General features: G+C 39.2%; 1 protein-coding gene across 2 annotated transcripts in view; it reads right to left on the minus strand.

Annotated features, from left to right (window-relative positions):
- The window catches only part of LOC103754042 (transmembrane protein 263), a 222,690-nt gene that overhangs the window by 192,560 nt on the left and 10,000 nt on the right, over positions 1 to 20,130 (minus strand). The window contains exons 1-2 of one of the 2 annotated variants that reach the window (XM_018082934.2): positions 15,158 to 15,319; positions 1,181 to 1,271 (exon numbers count right to left, since the gene is read on the minus strand). In XM_018082934.2, coding sequence (XP_017938423.1) covers positions 1,181 to 1,271; positions 15,158 to 15,268 — 202 coding nt within the window. In that variant the 5' untranslated portion in view covers positions 15,269 to 15,319. Of the gene's footprint in view, positions 1 to 1,180; positions 1,272 to 15,157; positions 15,320 to 20,130 lie in introns of those variants that run through there. The other variant, XM_018082935.1, reaches the window with a different exon arrangement.

Genomic DNA, 20,130 nt, shown 5'->3' on the forward strand with positions numbered 1-20,130 from the left:
TCCTCCATGTATATATATAGTAATCACAACATTTTCCATGTTTATTTCCTTCTGGCTTTACAGGAGTTGCAAAAAGAAATCTGCCTTTCACTTACCTCTATATCTAACTGCCAGCCCATGGTATATGAAATGGCAGATCAAGAAATTACAACTTAATAAGAAAACTAAAACAGAATGCTCAACAAGAAGGGATGGGAGCAGCAAATTCCTAAAACCATCTACTTGGTTCGTATTCCCTTTAAGAATGGCTGTCAATATAAATGCTGTATCAGCATCTTATTCTCTTAAAGGAAAAATATAAAACACACTTTACGTTTCCCAGAGACATGTCATGGTATTTTAACAGAAAGTTGCTAATGAGAATATCATCGCTCTCTGGGTTGTTTAAGCCATTCACAACAACTATGAGTGATTGTGTTTTAAAAGTCACTGAACTGGAGACAAAGCTCAGAATGTGTGTATCATCACTTGTGGCAACATTAGCAGCTTCTAGTCAAAAGGTAGCAACACCTATTTTGTTGCATATATACAAAGTCTACAACTTTTACACAGTGGGAAAAATCTGTTCCATGTATAAATCCAGGGCATCTCATTGCAAACAAGGTTTTTAATTAGAAGTGGTATTTTTGAGCCTCCTGCTGACTTACAGCGTATCACTACCTCCTCCTCAGACAGCTAAACTGGCTTCCAAGAGAGACAGCAGAAAGAAACAAAATCACTAGAATATCTAACTTTGCAAATCTCTGCTGGGGACAATTTCAAGAGCAGGATGCTGCAGAGAGAGGTAACAAGAGAAAAAATGACTACTTACAAAGTCTTCCCTAATGAAGGCTCAAAACATCACGAACAAGACAGCAGAGGAGGCATTTTATTCCTAAGCCTACAGGCAGGATGATCGAGCACGACAATTTTAATCAGAAACCATATTGTTAAAGAGAATGCAGAGCAATGTCTGCACCTCAGTGGGTGAAGCCTTCTTTTGAATGCAAAAAGTGGGCTTACAGGCTGGCTAGACCTCTTGCTGGGAGGTTGCCTCAACTGTCAGCACTGACAAAGCTTTAGCCCTCTCAGAAAATAGGCAGGTATAAGCTCTCAAGTCAGACAGAGAAATAAGACTTCTCTGTCAGAACATTTTCTGCAATTTATTGCAAAGAGTTTATATTGACTGCCAGCACTGTACCTTCAGGAGGCTCTTCCTGCAGATGAGGAGGCAATTCTTCACTTGTAGTCTCAGTTTCATCATCCACCATCTGTGTTTCTAAGCTAGGGCCCTGCAGAACAAAAGAGCAAGAGGAGGTGAATTGGAGAAAGTTCAGAAAGGGACCACAAAAACAAATACAGGACTAGATAATACACCAGACAGTAAAGACACAAGGAGCTCACTTTAGCTGATGAGAAAAAAAGCTGCTGGGAGATTTGTTTGCAGTCAAAGTACTAACAGAAAGCAGAAAGTTAAAAAAAAAAAAGGGGGGGGGGAAAGGACCCTTTAAGATAGCAAGCAATGTTACAAGGGTCTTAGTAGATTGAAAACCAGAAAATTACCAGTGAAGCACAATTTCTAACTTACTGTTTCCAAAACATATATAATGCAAATAATAAATTCAAAACTCCATTTACCAAGGGTGTCAGCAGATTCACCATCACTTTTAATTTTCAGGGAAAAATCCTAATCTTTGATTCATCTTATTAAGACAGATTCTGAAATGCCTCTTTTTTCAAAGGAAAACAAAGCAAACTGACTTACAATTTTCTAACCACTGACCATGTAGTTTTCCCCTACATGCCCAATACATCCATTTGTACCTCCATGTGTAACATGTCAAACTAGCCATTCCTGAAAAATTACGAGGCTACTCTCCAAAGTTTTGCATTTCCACTTTCCAGCCTTCACTATCTTGTAAAGACCCTGTAATGTTACTGCTGGAAGGACTTGAGTAGAGCCATCAGATTTACAACTGTATTTAAGGCTGCTGAGCTCACTTTGCACACACAATATTTTCATGACTTGTGGAGCTATAAAAATGTAGTTGCTTTTTCAGTTTCAAACTACCACAAGGAAAAAAAAAAGCAAAAAACCACCGCCTGCTTCCCCCAACTGACTTTTTTTTTTTTAAGTAACAGCAGAGTAAACACTAGGCATAGCTATGAGAATCCTTAAAAAAACAACCACTAACAAATTTTCTTCTTTGTAGTGCCAGTACAGTGAAAAGTGAAATCAGAAACTTAGCAGTCATTAGGAAATGAAGCTTCTGTGCACTTTGAAAACATGACTGGGTTTGTAGTCTGAACTATCATAAAATGTGCACTAATATACACAGTTGAAATGTTACAGAAATACAGTTGGTACATCAAGAGCTTGCAAAATTTTGTTATTTGAACTCAGAAAGAAAAGAGATCATAGCATTAAAGCTGCAGTATTTATTTTCATTCTTTCCAAACCCTGTGACTGCAAGGTTACCCCCAAAGCATTGCATACTTTCTTTCCTCAGTTTGCATATTATGAAGACTAACACACTTTTCCAATTCCATCCTTTGCACAAGTAGCTTACGTTTTCATTCATTCCCCATTTTTTCAACAAAACAGACATGGAAACAAAAAGCATTACCACATTTTTTCAGTCTTAAAGTAGGGAAAAAACAGACCGTTCAGGTGAAGTGTACAGGTCTATCGTGACAATGCCAACCTCACAACCTTGATTTCTGCCATCCACAACTATGCAAGCTTTACCTAAGCTATTTACCTATTTCTCCTTATGTAAAAACACCTGGTATCAAAACTGCCCAGTTTTGGTCAGTTAACAGTTCAAACATTAAGTCATGCCTTGTAGTAGCTATCATGGCAAGGAAAAAAAGTTTTACCACAGGGTAAAAGTACAGGCAAGTAGTAAGTTGCCTCACTTAGTTCAATTTAAAAAAATCACACCCCAGAGTCAGCAATCAACACCAAGCTCTACCCATCTCCTCACTTCACCTAAATGATCTCGATGTTAAGAATGTGTAACAATTCTGGATAGGAACAACAAATGAATATAGAGTATGTATTTGAATAAGTATCTACATCAACCACAGGCAATCAATGTATATACATTTCTTTCCTACCCAATAATGCTACAGAGATAAAGGAGATGAGGCTACATTAGTATACCAGACCAGTACACTTATTTTTCATATAAAGGATGCAGACATTTAGGACATTAGGTACAAGTATTTGCCTTGCAAACATTCTGAACCACAATTATAAGAACTCCTAAACTAGAAATGGTCTTGAATGTGAATCCTGTGCCTGTACTTCCCAGTTGGCAGTACAAAAATTATTTTAATTTAAAAAAGAAGTAACAGAGCCCTGTGCACATACTAACTGTATGCTGCCCAAGGAGACAGTCCAACTTAAACAGACCACAGAAAAGCCATCAAGAAAAACATTGTCTTTCCTTCCTCAAAATAGTCAGTAGTCTCAATTTGCTACCATGAGACAAACCTGCTCAGTGGCTTCTCCCAACAACAGCCCATGATAAGTGATGCTCATCTGGGTTACAGTTGTTGTCATCTAGGATGCCAAATGCTATCAAAAGTGAGTGATGGCACTATGCTGGGTTTTTTCCCTGATGCATGAACTACTTACTATTCAGTGTTCACCAGCAATACAACTCTTTCAGTATGATTGTTATCTCTGACAACACTTATCCCAAAACAAAGATTTATATTAGTTGAGGGTCAGCCCTGTACTTAAACTAGCACTAACAAATCCAGCTGTGAGGAAAACAGAGCCCACTACAGACCACTATGAAGTCCATGGCTGAGATGCTGTTTGCCATCATTTACTTCCCTCCAATTCAAAACTTTAACAGTTGCTAATGGAATCCTATGGAAAAAAAATACTCAATACACGATTACTACTTCTACAGAACATTCTCAATTAACAGAAACGGCCAGAACTATTGAGGATCTTTTCACTACTCAAAACCAATCATAACACAGCATATTTTTAACTGCATTTGGTATACATTTCCTGTATGGTTTTGAGAATCCTTCAAAAAATTATTTACACTGGAAAAAAAAATTATTTACAAACTTTTTTTTTCTCAATTTAATGTTAAAAATTTAGAACAGTGTAGACTGAAGCATGGTATGTCAAGTAATCAGAAACTTAACTCTTCCAAGAAGTGTTTTGCAAGAAACCTTGAAATCTTGATACTTTCTCATTCCTGAAATGAAGCTAGAAATGTCTTCTACAGAATAACTCCAGTTCTTATTGATATGTCATCACTACATATATGCACCTATGATACAGGGTGCACCTATGCACCTATATGCACCTATGATACTACTTCTAGAAGTAGTGTCGTAAACATCAGCTTATCAGACTTCAGCATATCAGTCTAACCATTGAGACCAATAAGTAAGTGTGAACAGTTTAGAACTGAATTTCACCAATTACAATGTAAAAACATTAACAGTACATGAAATCCTGGGTTCCCATATTGAGATGTATAAGTAATATTTAAGGCTCAAACACTGACAGGTGTTATTAACAAGATTACAAAGTCTCTTTACAATAGCTTTGTATCTTGTATTAGCATGTCCATTGCTTTTTTAGTTATATCTTCTGAGTTCAATTCACCAAGCCTGCTGCAAGCTTGGTAATCAATATTTAAGATATCTACACTTCTGGCAGCACAGTAATAATCTACAGCAATCAAAAATTCCAGGAAGTTGTCTTCTAAGAAGGTTTATAACTAAGTTAAAGTTGTTGGTCTCACCGTTTGTTTTTTTTAAACACTATTATTTCAAGAATGAGGCATCGGTTATGTTTTGGTTTTTCATTAAGAATACATGACAAAGGAGTAGGGGAATGGGATGCACACAGCTGTGTAAGTTATTGACTTGCAGATTCCATAATAATCTTCTGGAACCGCAACTGTGGCAGAAGGAATGTACACAGATTTCTTTTGCTAGGATGCAGGAAGACAATTCAGGAACATGAGCAGATATTACCTGTATAATACTCTTTCAATTATTTAGGGTTTTTAATTAAGAATGTGGTGACATTCCTCACTAGAGTCATTGAAGGAGCACCAACTTAAATAGGTATTATTACAGAAATAGGTTATGGCACAGAGCCTAGGAACATGAAAGAAAAATCCCCTGGCTCTCCAAAAAGAGTCCCTGTTCTCACTAGGAAGCAGTTCGTACAATTCCTTTCAGAACTTGATGAGTTTCTGATTGTGAGCACTATTAAGATTTAGTGGCAATTTTTCTATGTCATATTTTAACCCAAGATTCAAGCTGAACAGAAACAAGTGAACTCAAGCAGAGGAAATACCCACCCTTCCAAAATGAAGTTAACAGATGTGATGATTTCAAGGTAGTTTACTCTGTCCCTGCAAACAATTTCAATGAACTCCAAGAAAGCTGAAAAACTTCATATGAATTCAGCAAATGATAAAGATCAAGAGGCAAATCATACACAGATTCCCACAGAAACTGCCTGAGGAACTTACAATCCTCTGTTCTGATCACACTGTATGACTACTGACCTTACAGTGCAGTTTAACTCCAATATTATGCACTGATGTGACTTGGTAAATTAGTGTTTATTTGCTGTCTTTTACTATGTTTCATAGAAGGCTATGTATTTATGGATAGAGAGGACTGAACTAAACAAGAGTGACAAATCAGCTACAAGCATTTCACAGTATACCTCATGTTTTTCCATGGGATACAATACTTTTGAGAGTAATTCTGACCAGAACGTTGGTGATATGCTTGTATTTTCAGTATATTTAAAGACTGTATCAAGTGCTGTGATAAATCCATGCATGACAGAAAGTAAGTTCCTATCCAATCAGGGTTAGAATTTTCCAAAAGGTATTAAGTTATGTTTAAGACACCAAAAACAAGAGCTCCATTTATCACCACATTTGTACTAACAAATGATTTCAGCATGTTCAATCATAAAAAGAGCCTATACTATCTCAGTCTCAGCAGAGTATTAAGTACTCAAAATACCCACATAGTTCAGGAGCAACCCCAACACCAGTCAATCAGTATCAGTCCAGTTTGCATATAAGTCAACAGATATATGAGACTGTCATAACAATTGCTCCAAACAGGTAAGTCAACACTGGAAACTGCCAAGCTTTCTAAAAAGTCCCTACAGGTCATCTTGAAAAAAGCAAAAAGCCAGCTCCAGTGTTAGGCCTTTTAGACTCTACTTTTGTACAAAGCATTACATTAATTATGGTATATAATCTTAAATTGAAATAGAGTCTGTCAATTTACTGTTCACTGGGTCAGGAATTCATTTTGCTAAGGAATAGCAAAATGCCAAAACTAAGGCCAAGAAGGGCAACAATGAGGGAGGGCAATCAAAGGTTGAAAAAGAATATATTCTGTGAGAAATTATTAAAGAAATTAAATGAGTTTGGGGCAAATAACTTTCAAGTTTCCTTTATTCACCTTCAGAGAACCACAAATCTTACAATTCTCTTATTTCTTGCCATTCCTACTGAACTCCTGAAAGACATTAAAAAAATTCACTACATAAGCAAAATCAAAAGGAAATACACAATATAAATACTATTCTCCATTATACTCAATTTTATCAGTAATCTTTTTCTGCTTTCAGAACAGAAGCTGGAGGAATGTAAAGTCATGGCTTTAGCAGCAGTTTACTGTCTCAGTTCTGAGACTACCCTTTAGAAGTAATTCTAAGATCTGCAGCTTTAGCTACTACTTTCCCTGTGCATTTGCCACTGAAAATGGTATTTATTTCCTGACCTAAATCTTCATATTTCCATTCTTCCTCCTGAACACTTTACTCCAGTTTTTCCTTTATGACATTAATCTTCACATTCATTTGCATTCTGGACTTGAGCCTAGAATCTCACTTCTTTCACTCTAAGAAACTGCTTCATTCCTCATAAAGCCTCTCCTTAAGAGCCCACAAGGTCAGGCTTATTTCTCTCCATGCAAATCCTCAATTGCCTGCCTAAATTACATCTCCTCGGATGGTAAGATTGACGGAGAGACAGACAACAGGTTAGCAAAGGCATACAATGCCTTCAGAAAGCTTCATAAAAGAGTTTGGCGAAATAAACACCTGAAGAAAAGTACCAAGATCAGTGTTTACAGAGCCATAGTGTTGTCTACTCTCTTATATGGATCCAAATCATGGGTCATTTACTGCCACCACTTGCATCTCCTAGAACGCTTCCATCAGCGCTGCCTCCGCACAACCCCTAAACATCCACTGGTCAGATCATGTGACTGTCACGTCTGTTCTAGAGCAAGCAGCAGTCACAAGTATAGAGGCCATGTTGCTGAGAACACAGCTGCGCTGGGCAGGGCACATCTCCAGGATGAAGGACCACCGCATCCCTAAGATCTTGCTTTATGGTGAACTCGCCACCCAGCTGCCGCAAGAGAGGAGCCCCAAAGAGAAGATACAAGGACTCCCTGAAACAACATCTCAGCCTTGGCCATATTGATCACCATAACTGGTCTACTCTGCCTCCAATCGGGAGGCCTGGAGACACACCATCTATAACGCAGCTGATGCCTTTGAGAACGCACGCAGGGTCACTCTTGAGGAGAAAAGACAACACAGAAAGAATCGTGCCTTGCAGAATATACCACCCAAGGAGTCTTTCTGCTGTGCCTTTTGCAACTGGACGTGTCTATCTCATATTGGCCTTTTTAGCCACCAGCACACTTGTAACAAACGTGGGTAGAGCCCTCCCCAAATCTTCGTTTGCGAAGCCTGGCCATGATGTTCTGCCCAATACTGACTTTCAGACATGGTATTCTATGTAGGCACAATTCCAACAAAGCAATTTAGCAGAGGAAAATTAATGGCAGCCTAGGCTTCACCCCTCCACATCTGTGATCTCACTTGTAAGCTTCCCAGCACAGGTCCAACACCTTTTTTTTATATATCATCAAATACATCTCAACTGGTAACTATAAAGGTTAGATGCACCACTAAAGAATTACAGGACTTGGTGGGTCTCTGGGAAGAAACAAATAATCCCCAAATACAGGACAGTTTGTTAAGTTATCTTTGAATTTCATGTTTACATGAATTAAATTTTTCCATCTTCCATATCTGAAAGTGGCTTGTGTCTCAAAATGCCCTGTCTACTTCTACACAATTACATAAAGTCTCAATACCAACAGAAAACAATAGGGTTGGGTATTAAAAAAAAAATAAAAAATTAAACAACCAGCCACTGGGTAGGTAGTTCAACATGATGACATCATTTTCCAGGGAGCTGAGGATCTACAGGTACTTAACTTCAGCTGAAGCACATAACTACCTAGCCATCTCCTTATTCTCTACTGCTCAGATAAGCACACTCAGACAGTGGAAGTTTAAAACTATCACTGTGCCTTTGTTAGGTAGGTATCTGTTGCAGCTGTAGCTTTTATTTCAGCAATGAGTTTTCTGCATATTGGGGAATTAAGACTTTCACTGAAATTTTTTTAAATGCAATAGGAACATCCCACTGAATCCGTCATCACTACTGATTGCACACCCACACCTCAGGGGTTTCCAAAGTCAGCTGGATTTTTCCTGCAGAGAGAATAAAATTGATCTGCAACCATAAACAATTTTATTTCACTTTCCTCTATGTTTAAGAAAGCCTCTTGATGGATGCTTCGCTTTTAATTTGGCAGAACAAAGTTCATTTATGAGAGTTTCTGTGCCAGGTTTTAGCCCAAGGGCAATTTGAGTTGCAGTTATAAATTCCCTAGAACACTAAAGGAAAGTACAGAAATAGAAATGCTGAGGATGACAGTAGTGTAAAATTATACCACTCTGTTCAAAGTACATTGTAAGAAAGAACTAAAAAAGCTTACTTGCTCATCTCCAAATCTGGAAAAACACATTAGGGAGGCTATGATTTTAACAACACTTAATTTTGTCTTAACAAAAGAAGTGGAGAAAAGAGGCAAGGAGAGTTTTAATGTCACAAATGCCAAATCAAGATTGAGTTCTGTTATTCTCAGCAGAACAGCCAAACCCTATTTTTACATCAAGAAAACACTTTTGTACCATCAATAATCCAAATTAGGGTTTATTTGGCATAAGTAAATTTTTAACAGCACTAATGACACCACAATCTATTCTCCATTCAGTATGCCAGTAAACAGCTTGGTTTACACTTTTTACGTTCACGCTTTATACAGGGCAGATGACACCATTTATACAGCAAACAGCCAATACAGTCTGCTCGGGGGTAGATCAGACAGTTCAGGATTTTGAATTATTATACTGAATTTTGTCTTGATCGACCGTTTATTTTCCATCTGAACTTTACATACTAAATCAATGCCAGCACAGGAAGAATGTAAGAGTGGTTTTCAAAAAACAAACCAAACAAACCACATTTCATTTGATCATGAACCAATGTGGCCCAAAGAGAACACTCCTCACTCACTCCAAGCAGTTTAACTAGCGCAATTATCAGAAGGGAGCCATGCAGCAGTGTGAAGGCTGTAAAGCCACCTTGAAACACGCTGAACAATTTGCTGTCAATTCTACTTTAAACTACTACCCCACAGGGAAGTTTATATTCAAAACCTGACTGTGCTGAATTGCATTTGTTTGGAAAAAAAAAAGTTACATGAAGGCAAAGTGTAAACAAACAAATGAACAAATGAATGATGAAACAATTGTTTGAATTGTTCAAGTTGGGGGCATAGGAAAAAGAGTTATTACACAAACACCTACAGATCCTTCTGAAACAGAGACAAGCCTGGCACAGAATGATGCAGGACCAAAGCACGACTTTGTATCCCAGTAAACCAATCTCAGAACAATTAAATACCAATAATGAAATCTCAAAATATCAATTAACTCTTATTGATAACTGTTGACTGATTTAGATAATTTCAGTGGGAAGAAGTCTTCCTAAATCCTGCCAGTCATTCACTGTCTGTCAACAGACTCTTGTTGGGGAGGGGGGAAATCACTCAGACAGCTGAGCTGGTGAACCAAAGGCAAGCAATAATAAGACTTAATGGCCTGAAGTTTTATTGCACTTCCTCCATAACTACACTTAGCAAACGTACTACAAATGTGTTTTTTCTAGCCTGTTCTTGACAGATGGATTTAATGATTAACGCCAGTTTGACTAAAGAAACGAGATAATGCACTCTGCAGAAAGAATATTCTCCATTTCCTAGTGAGATGCAGAAGTACCACTCTAGAAAGCTGCAGACAGCATGAGGAATTTGTCTGACATAAAAATGGGAAGTCCTTTGCCCAGTAATATACGCATACATAACAGAGGTTGTTAAGATTTTAACCATGGTAGAGACTTAAAATGTAATACCCTTCTCACTATCCTCAGTGGAGCCACAATTAAAAAAAAAAACGAAAAAAAACACAAACTCATAGAAAGATGCATTAAACAGTATTCTGTAACTGTGGTTTCATATGACCTGACTTCTATTTCCTTAGAAGTGTACTACTACTGTTTTAGCTTTAATGAGCTGAAATTTAAGTAATTTTTTCAAGGGCTTTCAAAGCTAGAAGATAGGAATTTTTACAGTAAGACTTGAATTCAAAGCATATAAGCATATAGCCAGCTTGAAAAATATAAGCACTCTCCCCTAAAAAAGAGTCACAAGAGACATCACTGGAAGACTTTGAAACACAAGTCATCTTGCCAAAATCTTAATTTCATTTTTAAAAATTAGACAATAAAAGCTGCAAATCCATTTGAAGTTAAAAGTTGCTTCAAAAACCCTAAAAGTCATTTTAAATGCTAGAAATTGAAGATAAATAGAAAATATTTTATTCAGGACAGAACTTATTTCTGTTTCCTTATTTCACTAGGAAATTCAAAATGCATTTTCTGCAAAATATCAAACATTTAGGAATTAGCTGGGACATTGAAATATGATGTACTTACAGCATAACTTTTAAATTTTTTTTGTTGATGGCTAGGTAGTTAAGTATTTCCTTCCTTACAAATGAGTTTTGAACTCAGATCAGAGCTCTTTGAGTGTAGCATGTCATTCTATGCATTTATTGTTGTAGTGTTTTAAACCAGAAACCTTTCAGATAAAATATTTACTAACTCTACAGAACAAAAACTACATCATCTGATACTATCAAGCCCTCCAATTTCACACCTAACCCACATGTCAAAACTTGACAGCCAGAAGTAATGTCAGCAATAACACCCCTTTTATTTCAGGCTTCATAGAGATCTCATTTTCTTCCAAATTCACTCCAAGAAGTAGTAAGAAAGATCACAGCTTGCTGCATACAAGATTCCAAACAGAGTTACTATACTCAGCAGCTAAACAGCCATCTGAGAGAGAAAACACTTGATCATTAAGAACACAAGCAACACAACTAAAAAGTAAGAATTCATTTGGGCAGCAATAGCTTTTGGTAACTGCTGCCTTTTACTTTTGAGGATCTCTGAGGTATACAGGTTCATCCTCCAAAATGTTTTTAGATTGAAAGGAAGCTCAAGAATTGCACTAGACCTTAAGCAGCTCTGCAGACGTATTAAGATTGTAAGATTTGCCAACACCAGCAAAAGCCACTTCTGTGTCTTCCAGAAAGTTCAACCAGGAACATTTCTTATCAAGCTTAGGAGCTCTACTACTGCCCTCAGCTATGTAAGAATGTGCCTTGCCCAGAACTTTGAAGGTATGTAACCTCTTCTCATCTCTCTGAAATTCAGCTGAAACACTGCAAGAAGGAAAACACCACAAAGTCTGTAAGGTTTATCAATAAACAGATGTGACCAATCTTAGGCAAATACTTACATCAAAATGATCTACAGAATCTACACTCCATGTTCCCTTTTACTCTATCACTTACATTCATGCTCCTCCTGCTTCCTAGAATACACTTAGGAAAAATACTAGGAAAACAATATATTACTGTATACTCCATAGAAAGCAATACCTCTTGTCTCTTCTTTTTATAAGCTGTTCCTTTCCCAAGTACTTTTCATTTCAACTGTCAAGAGTCCTGCTAAACAGGATAGGAGACATGTAAAAAAAAAGTAACATATACATCATCTTGACAGGACAATCCATGACATTCTTAAGGAACAGAGCTGCCTGTAAATATAAGCAAGAAAAACACTTACTTGGGCTTTCCTTTACTTTTGATGCTGCATCTTCAAAATATCTTGCCTTTATCTGATCTCTGAAATACATCTGCCAAGACCAAGTATCACAGGCAGTCAGAAAGTCATTCTCTTAAATACAGCTGTAAGTTTCTCAGCGGAATGTCCCATTTATGACACCTGTCTTATCCCAAAATATATAACTTAAACGCAGCACATGTCAAAGCATCACAAGCTCTCATTCTACTTTGGAGAGTCACTTCTATTTAATAAAACGGGGAGCAGTTACTTAACTGAAACCACATCTTGAGCTTGCCTTCACAAATAAGAATATCAGTATGAACCTGACACTCTAGATGCTTTTCATTCCTCTGATTTTGGCTTAAAGTTAGACCAGTGACAGGAGCAGTGTCAGAAGCAGTCAATGCAGCAGCAACCATACCAGGTAACCACCAGGGACTATCCTAATGCCCCAACCAATTCACCAGTTGAAGATACGGCACAAAGAGGTTCAGTTAGCAAGGATGCAAGAACATTTTCCAGTGTTGCCTAAGACCTGAGAAATCCAGTGTCCAGCCACAACACAATAAGATTGGAAATGTACTGTATTGTGGGACAGTAATTAGTGGTTTATTGTGATGGACAGGTGGGGATTTGGTCATCTCCCCCCTGCCCTAAGAAATGAAACTGCCCCCCCCACTCCTAGACAGACATGTTACCCAGGCTCTTAATGCAGCCTGAAAAGGTGTATTTCATTGCCATCAAGACGATCTGCCCTTGACAGAAAGAAAACATTCTTGACATATTAATACATATGTGTTCCTACATATGGAAATGGTCCACTGTCAAGCTGACTGCCTCTCATTCCTGTTCTATAGTGCAGGAAATAGGGGCTTTAACCAGTTTTCTATTTTGCATAGCCCGGACAGGCCCAGAGATACTATCTTTCAGCACTGACACTGCTTGAAAGAGATGCGAACAGGAAAAAAGTACACAAAGACTATTTTGAATCCAGTTCAGTTTCAACACCTCAAGTTTTAAAGCACTGCTTTGCCACACTACTTTATTTCACTCTACCTTTTTAACAGGATACTTATATTATTTGATTGACCTAAAAACAAAATACATCAAGCTTCAGTTTCTTCAGCAAGGATCAGACATTAGTAATGGATCCTGAAAGGATCGCTTCCAGAGAACTCACCTGATGTTACCACTTACTTCCCTTTGCCTGCTTCTTCCCTCCCAAAAGTAGGCAGACCATCTTTATATACAATAGTATTAACCTGTTTTCTTTTGACTGCTCTGCCTTCTCAGCAACCTGCTAACCATCATCAATGAGCTCAGTATCAAAACTAATGCTGCTTAAAACACACAAATTCAAGTGTAGTTCCCAAGAGGTGACAACAATTCAGAGAGAAATCGGCACTGTAGCTTTTCAGAAAGCTTAGTTCTGCTGTATTCCTTGTAACGATCAACAACTCATTTGTTTTAAAGTCACACTGAACTATTTGTGAGCAGGCCCATAAAAGGGATTCAGATCCAACTCCCACACTACACAGACACCTCTTCCTTCTCCTCACTTCTCCTCTCCTTACCCTTTCAAAGGAGTAAAAAAAACTACACACTTTGATGCATTCCACTTCTTAACTGAAAAGGTAATTATCCACAGTCCCAGCTTAAGATTTTAAGTCATGCATCATCTGCAATGATCTTACCCAGAGAAAACTTTAAGCAATTGCTACAGCAAGAGGCAGCACATATGGAAAGAAATTACCATGTCAAAGGAAAAGCTATGAGTGCTTTTATATTGAAAAGCTCTTACACAGTGCTTATACCTGAAAAATGATTGGTTAAAAAAACCCCAAACTTTCCCCCTAAACACACACATTTTCCTTGCAATCAGAACATAACTTCGCTCACATCTTCTTGTATTTTGAGTGAGCCCATCTAAAATAGGCATGAGCTTTCCCCACTCTAGTGGGGTAAAAGAGGAATTTGGCAGAAGTAATGGGCTTAGCAGGAATAAGCAGATGTTTACTCTGCATGCAATAAAACAGAAGCTAAAGGAAATCTTTTCAGTTTTGGCCTCAAACTGGATGTACTGTTCAGACTGCACTCTGAAGTTTTTATTTTACAATATAAGTCAACACCAACCCAAAACCATAGTGCTGTTTGCCACTGTCTCAATACATATTTTTATTATCCTACACTATTTCAATTAATAAGCATTCAAATAGAAAGAAAAAAATATACTTTTTATTACCAGGCTTTGAATGAATGCACAACAAAATATAACATTGCATAGAAGGAGATGTTCTTTTCATGTATATTTATTTCACATACTCAGAAGCTGTCCCTTTTCTTTCATCTTCAGCTGTGCAGACATTTATGGTTAAGAGCCTCTTGTTCACAGAGACGATTGTTTACCCAAGTGACTGACACACGTGCACTGCCCAGAATCCAAACCCTGCACAAGCTGGTGAACTTTTAACACATACTTATTTGATTCAGATGCTTGGAGAAAGGCCCGAACCAAATTTCTCCACCGGGACAGGTACAGACCATAGCTACATACAGTTTCTGCTTCAAAGAGCTTACCACCTAGCTACTGCTAGACAAATTCAGGAGACAGGGAATGCCTGGCGAGCCGTCTGTTTCAGACTGAATAACAAAAGGAAACCATTTCAAAAGTCGTACACATGAAAATTAAAGAGATATGACAACATAAACCGGATAAAAATCAATACCACAGCGCTGCTGCTTCCTAACCAACACAACCGAAGACACAACCTCGCATCTGATAGCCTGTATATTACTTTCATAGCCCAGCCAGTCTCGGCGTCCACCTCTCCCACGGCGCCGAAGCCAACAGCCGGTTCAGGTTAAATACTCTCTATCCTAATAGTTTTCCACAGCAAACTAAGGAGAAAGGCGACGATCTCCCCCACACTCTCGGAAGGGCCTAAGAGAGAAGCAGCACAGTGAGCTCTGTAGCCACTCCCGGCCGCGCATCAAAGGCACGAACTCCTGGGCTGCCAGAGGAGTGAAACGCCTACGAGATGCTGTGGATGAGGGAAGACGCCCGGGGAAAGCAGGGACACAGCAGCCCAGGAGGGCAGCAGGCGCGGGCAGCCTCCCCCGGCTCCCAAAGTGCCGCAGGAAACCATAAGGCTTTTAATGGAGAGAAGGGGGGAGTCGTTCGGGAGACAGTTCCAAGAAGAGACACCACATCCCCCGCGAAGTTGGAAGCTTCTGGAAGTTGTGTACTTCGTTACGCGAAGCGCACGGCCACCATCCGCCGCTGGGTACCGATGGGCCCGGCCGCCCCGCCGCCGCCGCCGGGAGCCGCCGCGGTCCAGGCGAACCCCCCCGCGACGGACAGCCCTCAGCATCACTTCATGCCGCGTCTCGGAGCACCGCCCAGCGGATGGAGGGCGGGGGCAGTCGGCTGCGGCCCCCCTTCCCCCCGCTGGGGCTCCGCCCCCTGCCCGATGTAAACACACACCGGGGGCGGGGGAGGCTGGGCGGGGGCAGGCCCCATGGAAACGGCGGAAGAGGAAGCGCGGGGGTCAGGGGCGCCATGTTGGTGGGGGGCTCGGAGCAATCAGGGTTGTTCCGGGAGATGCGGAGGCGAGGACTTGCAGCGAAGGCAGGATTCCAGGCAGCCTTGAGGGTGGGGAGCCAGGTATTCGGGCTCTGCCCTCACTGCACGCTCGCCGGCGTTCACTGAATCACACAGAATCAGTTAGACTGGAAAAGACCTCTTAAGATCATCGAGTCCAACCTGTGACCGAACACCACCGTGTCAATTAGACCATGGCCACAAGTGCCACGTCCAGTCTTTTCTTAAACACCTCCAGAGACGATGACTCCACCAGCTCCCTGGGCAGCCCATTCCAGTATCTAATCACCCTTTCAGTGAAGAAATTCCTCCTAACGTCCAGCCTGAACCTCCCCTGGCGCAGCTTGAGGCCGTTTCCTTTTCATATTCCTAGTTACCTTGGAGAAGAGCCCCACCCCCACCTGGCTACAGCCTCCTTTCAGGGAGTTGTAGAGAGCAGTAAGGTCTTCCCTGAGCCTCCTCTTCTCCAGGCTAAACAACCCCAGCTCTCTCAGCCACTCCTCATAGGACATGCACTCCCGACCCTTCACCAGCTTCATTGCCCTTCTCTGGACAATCGATCTTAAGTCAAGTGCTGGGTAACTAGAAGGGCTTGGGGCTTTCTAGCTGTCTCTGCACATTATCCTCAGCCGCTGGAGCATGGCTCCAGCTTGTGGGATGGGGCTGTACCCAGTGCTGCTGCTTCATATGAGGGAGTGCAGTTTGGTGGCAAAGATAAAAGAATCTGGAAATAATCTTCAGTATGTAGAGTTTTCTTTCTTGTGTATTGCATTAAAACTATCATCTAGCACAATCACACACATGGATAGAATTGTGTTCTGCTAGGGGATGGGTTGGTGCAAAGAGTGAAGCCACACAAAGCAAAATAAAAAGAAGAGTGGTTTGAAGTAATAGAGAGGGAAAAAAATTAAGCAAATGCTGGTGATAAGAGTTAATTTTTCTCTGATTTTGTATTATTCTACAGGTGATATTGAGTTAATATGTAGAGAACATAACTACAACTCAACAAGTGGTTGAATCCAAAAGAGCAAAGCCTGCTTTTGTTCCTTTTTTTAACTTCTTGACTAAGACATGTTGCAATTTCTTCTCTAAAGAATATGCCCTTGGCAGCCACGTATGTCTTCTAAAGCATTCTTGAGGACCCTATTAAATCAGAAACCCTAAAAGGAACAATTACATTGCTTAAAGGCTAGAAATGCTTTCTCTCAGGGCACAGTGGAGGAAAAGTGGTTAACTTTTTGTTTGTTTCATATTGTCATTTCTAATTGCAGAACCTCCTCAGAGGGTAGAGGTAGAGTGGTACCATAAGTCTCATCTCCATTTTTCAGTTAAATAGGAAACTCTTGAAAGACACCAAGGAAAGTAATTCCTTCACCCCAGATGGGCTAATAATTAGAGAGTTTCCTTTCCTTTGCTTCTCACAACACATCTGTGCCTTAAATAATTATCTGCATCACTTCTCAGAGGAAGTATTCTGCAGCCCTTTCCTGGCAGAGATTCTCATAGCATAATTTATAATTTCTTATGCACATATACACATACTTCACTTCAAGCATGTGAATCTTTTCAGGAGACCAGTAGTGGAAGCCAGAGAATTCAGGGAAGGTTTCCATACCACAATAATCTCTAGAGAGATGCATGTATATATGTGTGCATATGTAAGCACACCTACTACATGTGTGTGAGATACTACCCTATGCATTAGATATCTAAAACTAACTGTAATAATGTAATCAAAATATAACTTCTTCCCTCAACACAAATAATAAAATTTATATCAAATAATCTTACCAATAGTATTAGTAAAATTAGATTATATTAAATTTTTAACTGCAGAATACAAATCCACATTTTGGTGAGTAGAAACAAGTTCCTATCCAGTTTGTGTTGAGTTTAATATGTAAATTATAGCCTGATTTACAATAAAATAATATTGCCTAAAGTATAAAAAAAGGAAATGAAAAATATCTTTTCCCTTCTCTACGTTATTCATTTCTCCATTTAAAATTCAGAACTTCAGATGAACATAAAATTATTTCTCATGAGGTTCCTAAGCCCCTCAAAATGAGTGCAATCTTTTGAACAAGTTGACTTTAGATAGTAATGTCTGCAATGTCTGCAGAACATTCAAATAATGTTCCAGCTGAAAAATCAGAATATTCTGGATGATAGACAATGGGGGGAGGGGACGAAGAATGGGAAATAGCAATTTGTTTACTTTATGCCAAGCAAAGAAAGTACTTTAGTCCTGAAACTATTTCAGCAGCTATCAAAATTATTCCCTAACAAAATACCTACTAGCAGATAGTAGGTATTTGTGGTATCATGAAGTATGATTTTGTTCAGTGAAATACTTAGTGCTGAGGACACATAGTTGTCAGCTGGGTTTAAACCACAACAGTCCTTATTATACATATTTCAGGGGGTGATTGCTTTGAACAAGCTTTAATACTTTAGACTGAATGCCCATTAAGGCCTGTGATAACTGTGCACCTGGAATATGCTTTTCCAATTTAGTTTCATCCAAAAGGATTTAATTCATTTAATGCACTCCAGGCCCAATCCGGTGAGATTCACCTCAAAAGTGTGTCTCTATTGAGCAAAAAGGCTAATGTAGATGTTTCCATGAACTCCACAGTTTGTAAATTAAAAATGATGTCTTTTCATGCAGAAATTCCCTTCCCAGCCTTCCTGAAGAGCAGATCACTAAGAGATTTGCCTACCTAAAATTTTCAGTGAAGGGTGAGGGTCTCAAACATCATAACCAAAGCGTTGTTCACATAAAAAAATATTCACTTTAAAAAAATATTTTGACCTTCAGATTTGGTCACAGTACATTCCTGAACAACTTTCTACAAGAAAAGGAAAGAATTTCATAAAAGTTACCATTCTTTGTGAAGGGGTGAGTGTGTGTGTGTGTGTGAAAGAGTGATATTCAGGCATATTTTTTTTGTGTAGACTAGAAAGCACACTCCTCAGGTGCAGCATAACATAATGGTTTCTTTCTGTCACATTTACTAACCTTGGGAGATGAGATTTCAGCACTGATGACCAGACACTGTCTCAGAGATAATAAACCTGATCAACAACTGAAAGTCCAAATCACACCCCTACGGTGATAGAGCTTTCCCTTAGATGTATTTGAACATATTGAGATAACTCACAATCATTTTAAAGCACTCGGGTTGTCTCAAACATTTAAACAGAGATAATTCATCTGTTTTAGACTGTGCAAGGTTCTATTTCACCTTTCAATATTGCCACTTGAGTACAGGTGACTGGCATCATAAAACAGAATGGCCCTGCCTTGTTATCCCTGTTTACCTCCATGATTTTTTCATCTCTAGTTTCTTAAGCCACATACTTGCCCTGTGTGACATTTGAACAGCCTTCACATTCCCTGCTGTTAAAAAGCATAATGCAGCCCAAAAGAAATGCAAATGCCAGGTGGTATAAGACAGAAAAACAATACACAGTGATAATTATTGTAACAGGTGGTCATGATATGGTGGCAGTAGTTGGCTTATGGCCTAAAGGGTCCTGGTAGAAAGGAAATTATTTCCAGACAATGAAACTGCTGATTAGTAATGACTGTAGCTTTTGCAACTCCTCCAGGCATCTCTGTTCTGGATCAAAAAAATTTCCCTTACCTTGAGAAAATAAATTTGCCACTGGCCTTATCAAGAATCCCAAGAACACCCAGCAAACAAATTAGCCACAACTTTGCAAAGATGTAAGCAGTAACCTTTGCTCATGCTTCATCTTGGTGAAGGACTCGTGTTGTGATAACTACAGTGAATTTCTATATTGTATAGGCTTCTATAGCTGTCAGTACAGCAGCATCTCATTCTCTCTTTCCTGACTTCACCTTTACAACATCCCTGTAAGGTAGGGAGATACTTCCTGCTTTGGGTAGATTGATATTGGAGAACATTCCAACGCCAGCAGAGAATTCATAAAATTCTCTCTGGGAATGAAGTTCAGGTTTCTGAAGGCACAAAGGTGACTAAACCAAGGGAATCTACACACTTCTTACAGCCTTGCATCTCATATCATGCACATCTCTGCAGAACACAGTACATACTAGGTAGAAAATGCTGCCACATGGAAGGATGGCATAAATGATAAAGAAGAACCACTATAAAAGCATAACTAAAACAGTTGCACCTCCTGCTCCTTAGATAATAGGAGCATTCAGAGATTAAATTTATGACTTCATCACTGAAGTCATACAAAATTCCCACTAATTTCCATAGGGCTAGTCTTTTGCAGTTCAATAGCAATGTATCAGATACCCCATCTATTTAATTCTCAACCTGGTCAAAAATTTTATTTTGTCCAAAGTTCACATTATTGTTCTTTTTAGTTAGAATTTCTGTTCTTTGAGAATGAAGAAGATACTAATTT

This window comes from Manacus vitellinus, unplaced genomic scaffold, assembly GCF_001715985.3.
Source record: "Manacus vitellinus isolate BGI_N305 unplaced genomic scaffold, ASM171598v3 scaffold_6_pilon, whole genome shotgun sequence".
Taxonomy (NCBI): domain Eukaryota; kingdom Metazoa; phylum Chordata; class Aves; order Passeriformes; family Pipridae; genus Manacus; species Manacus vitellinus.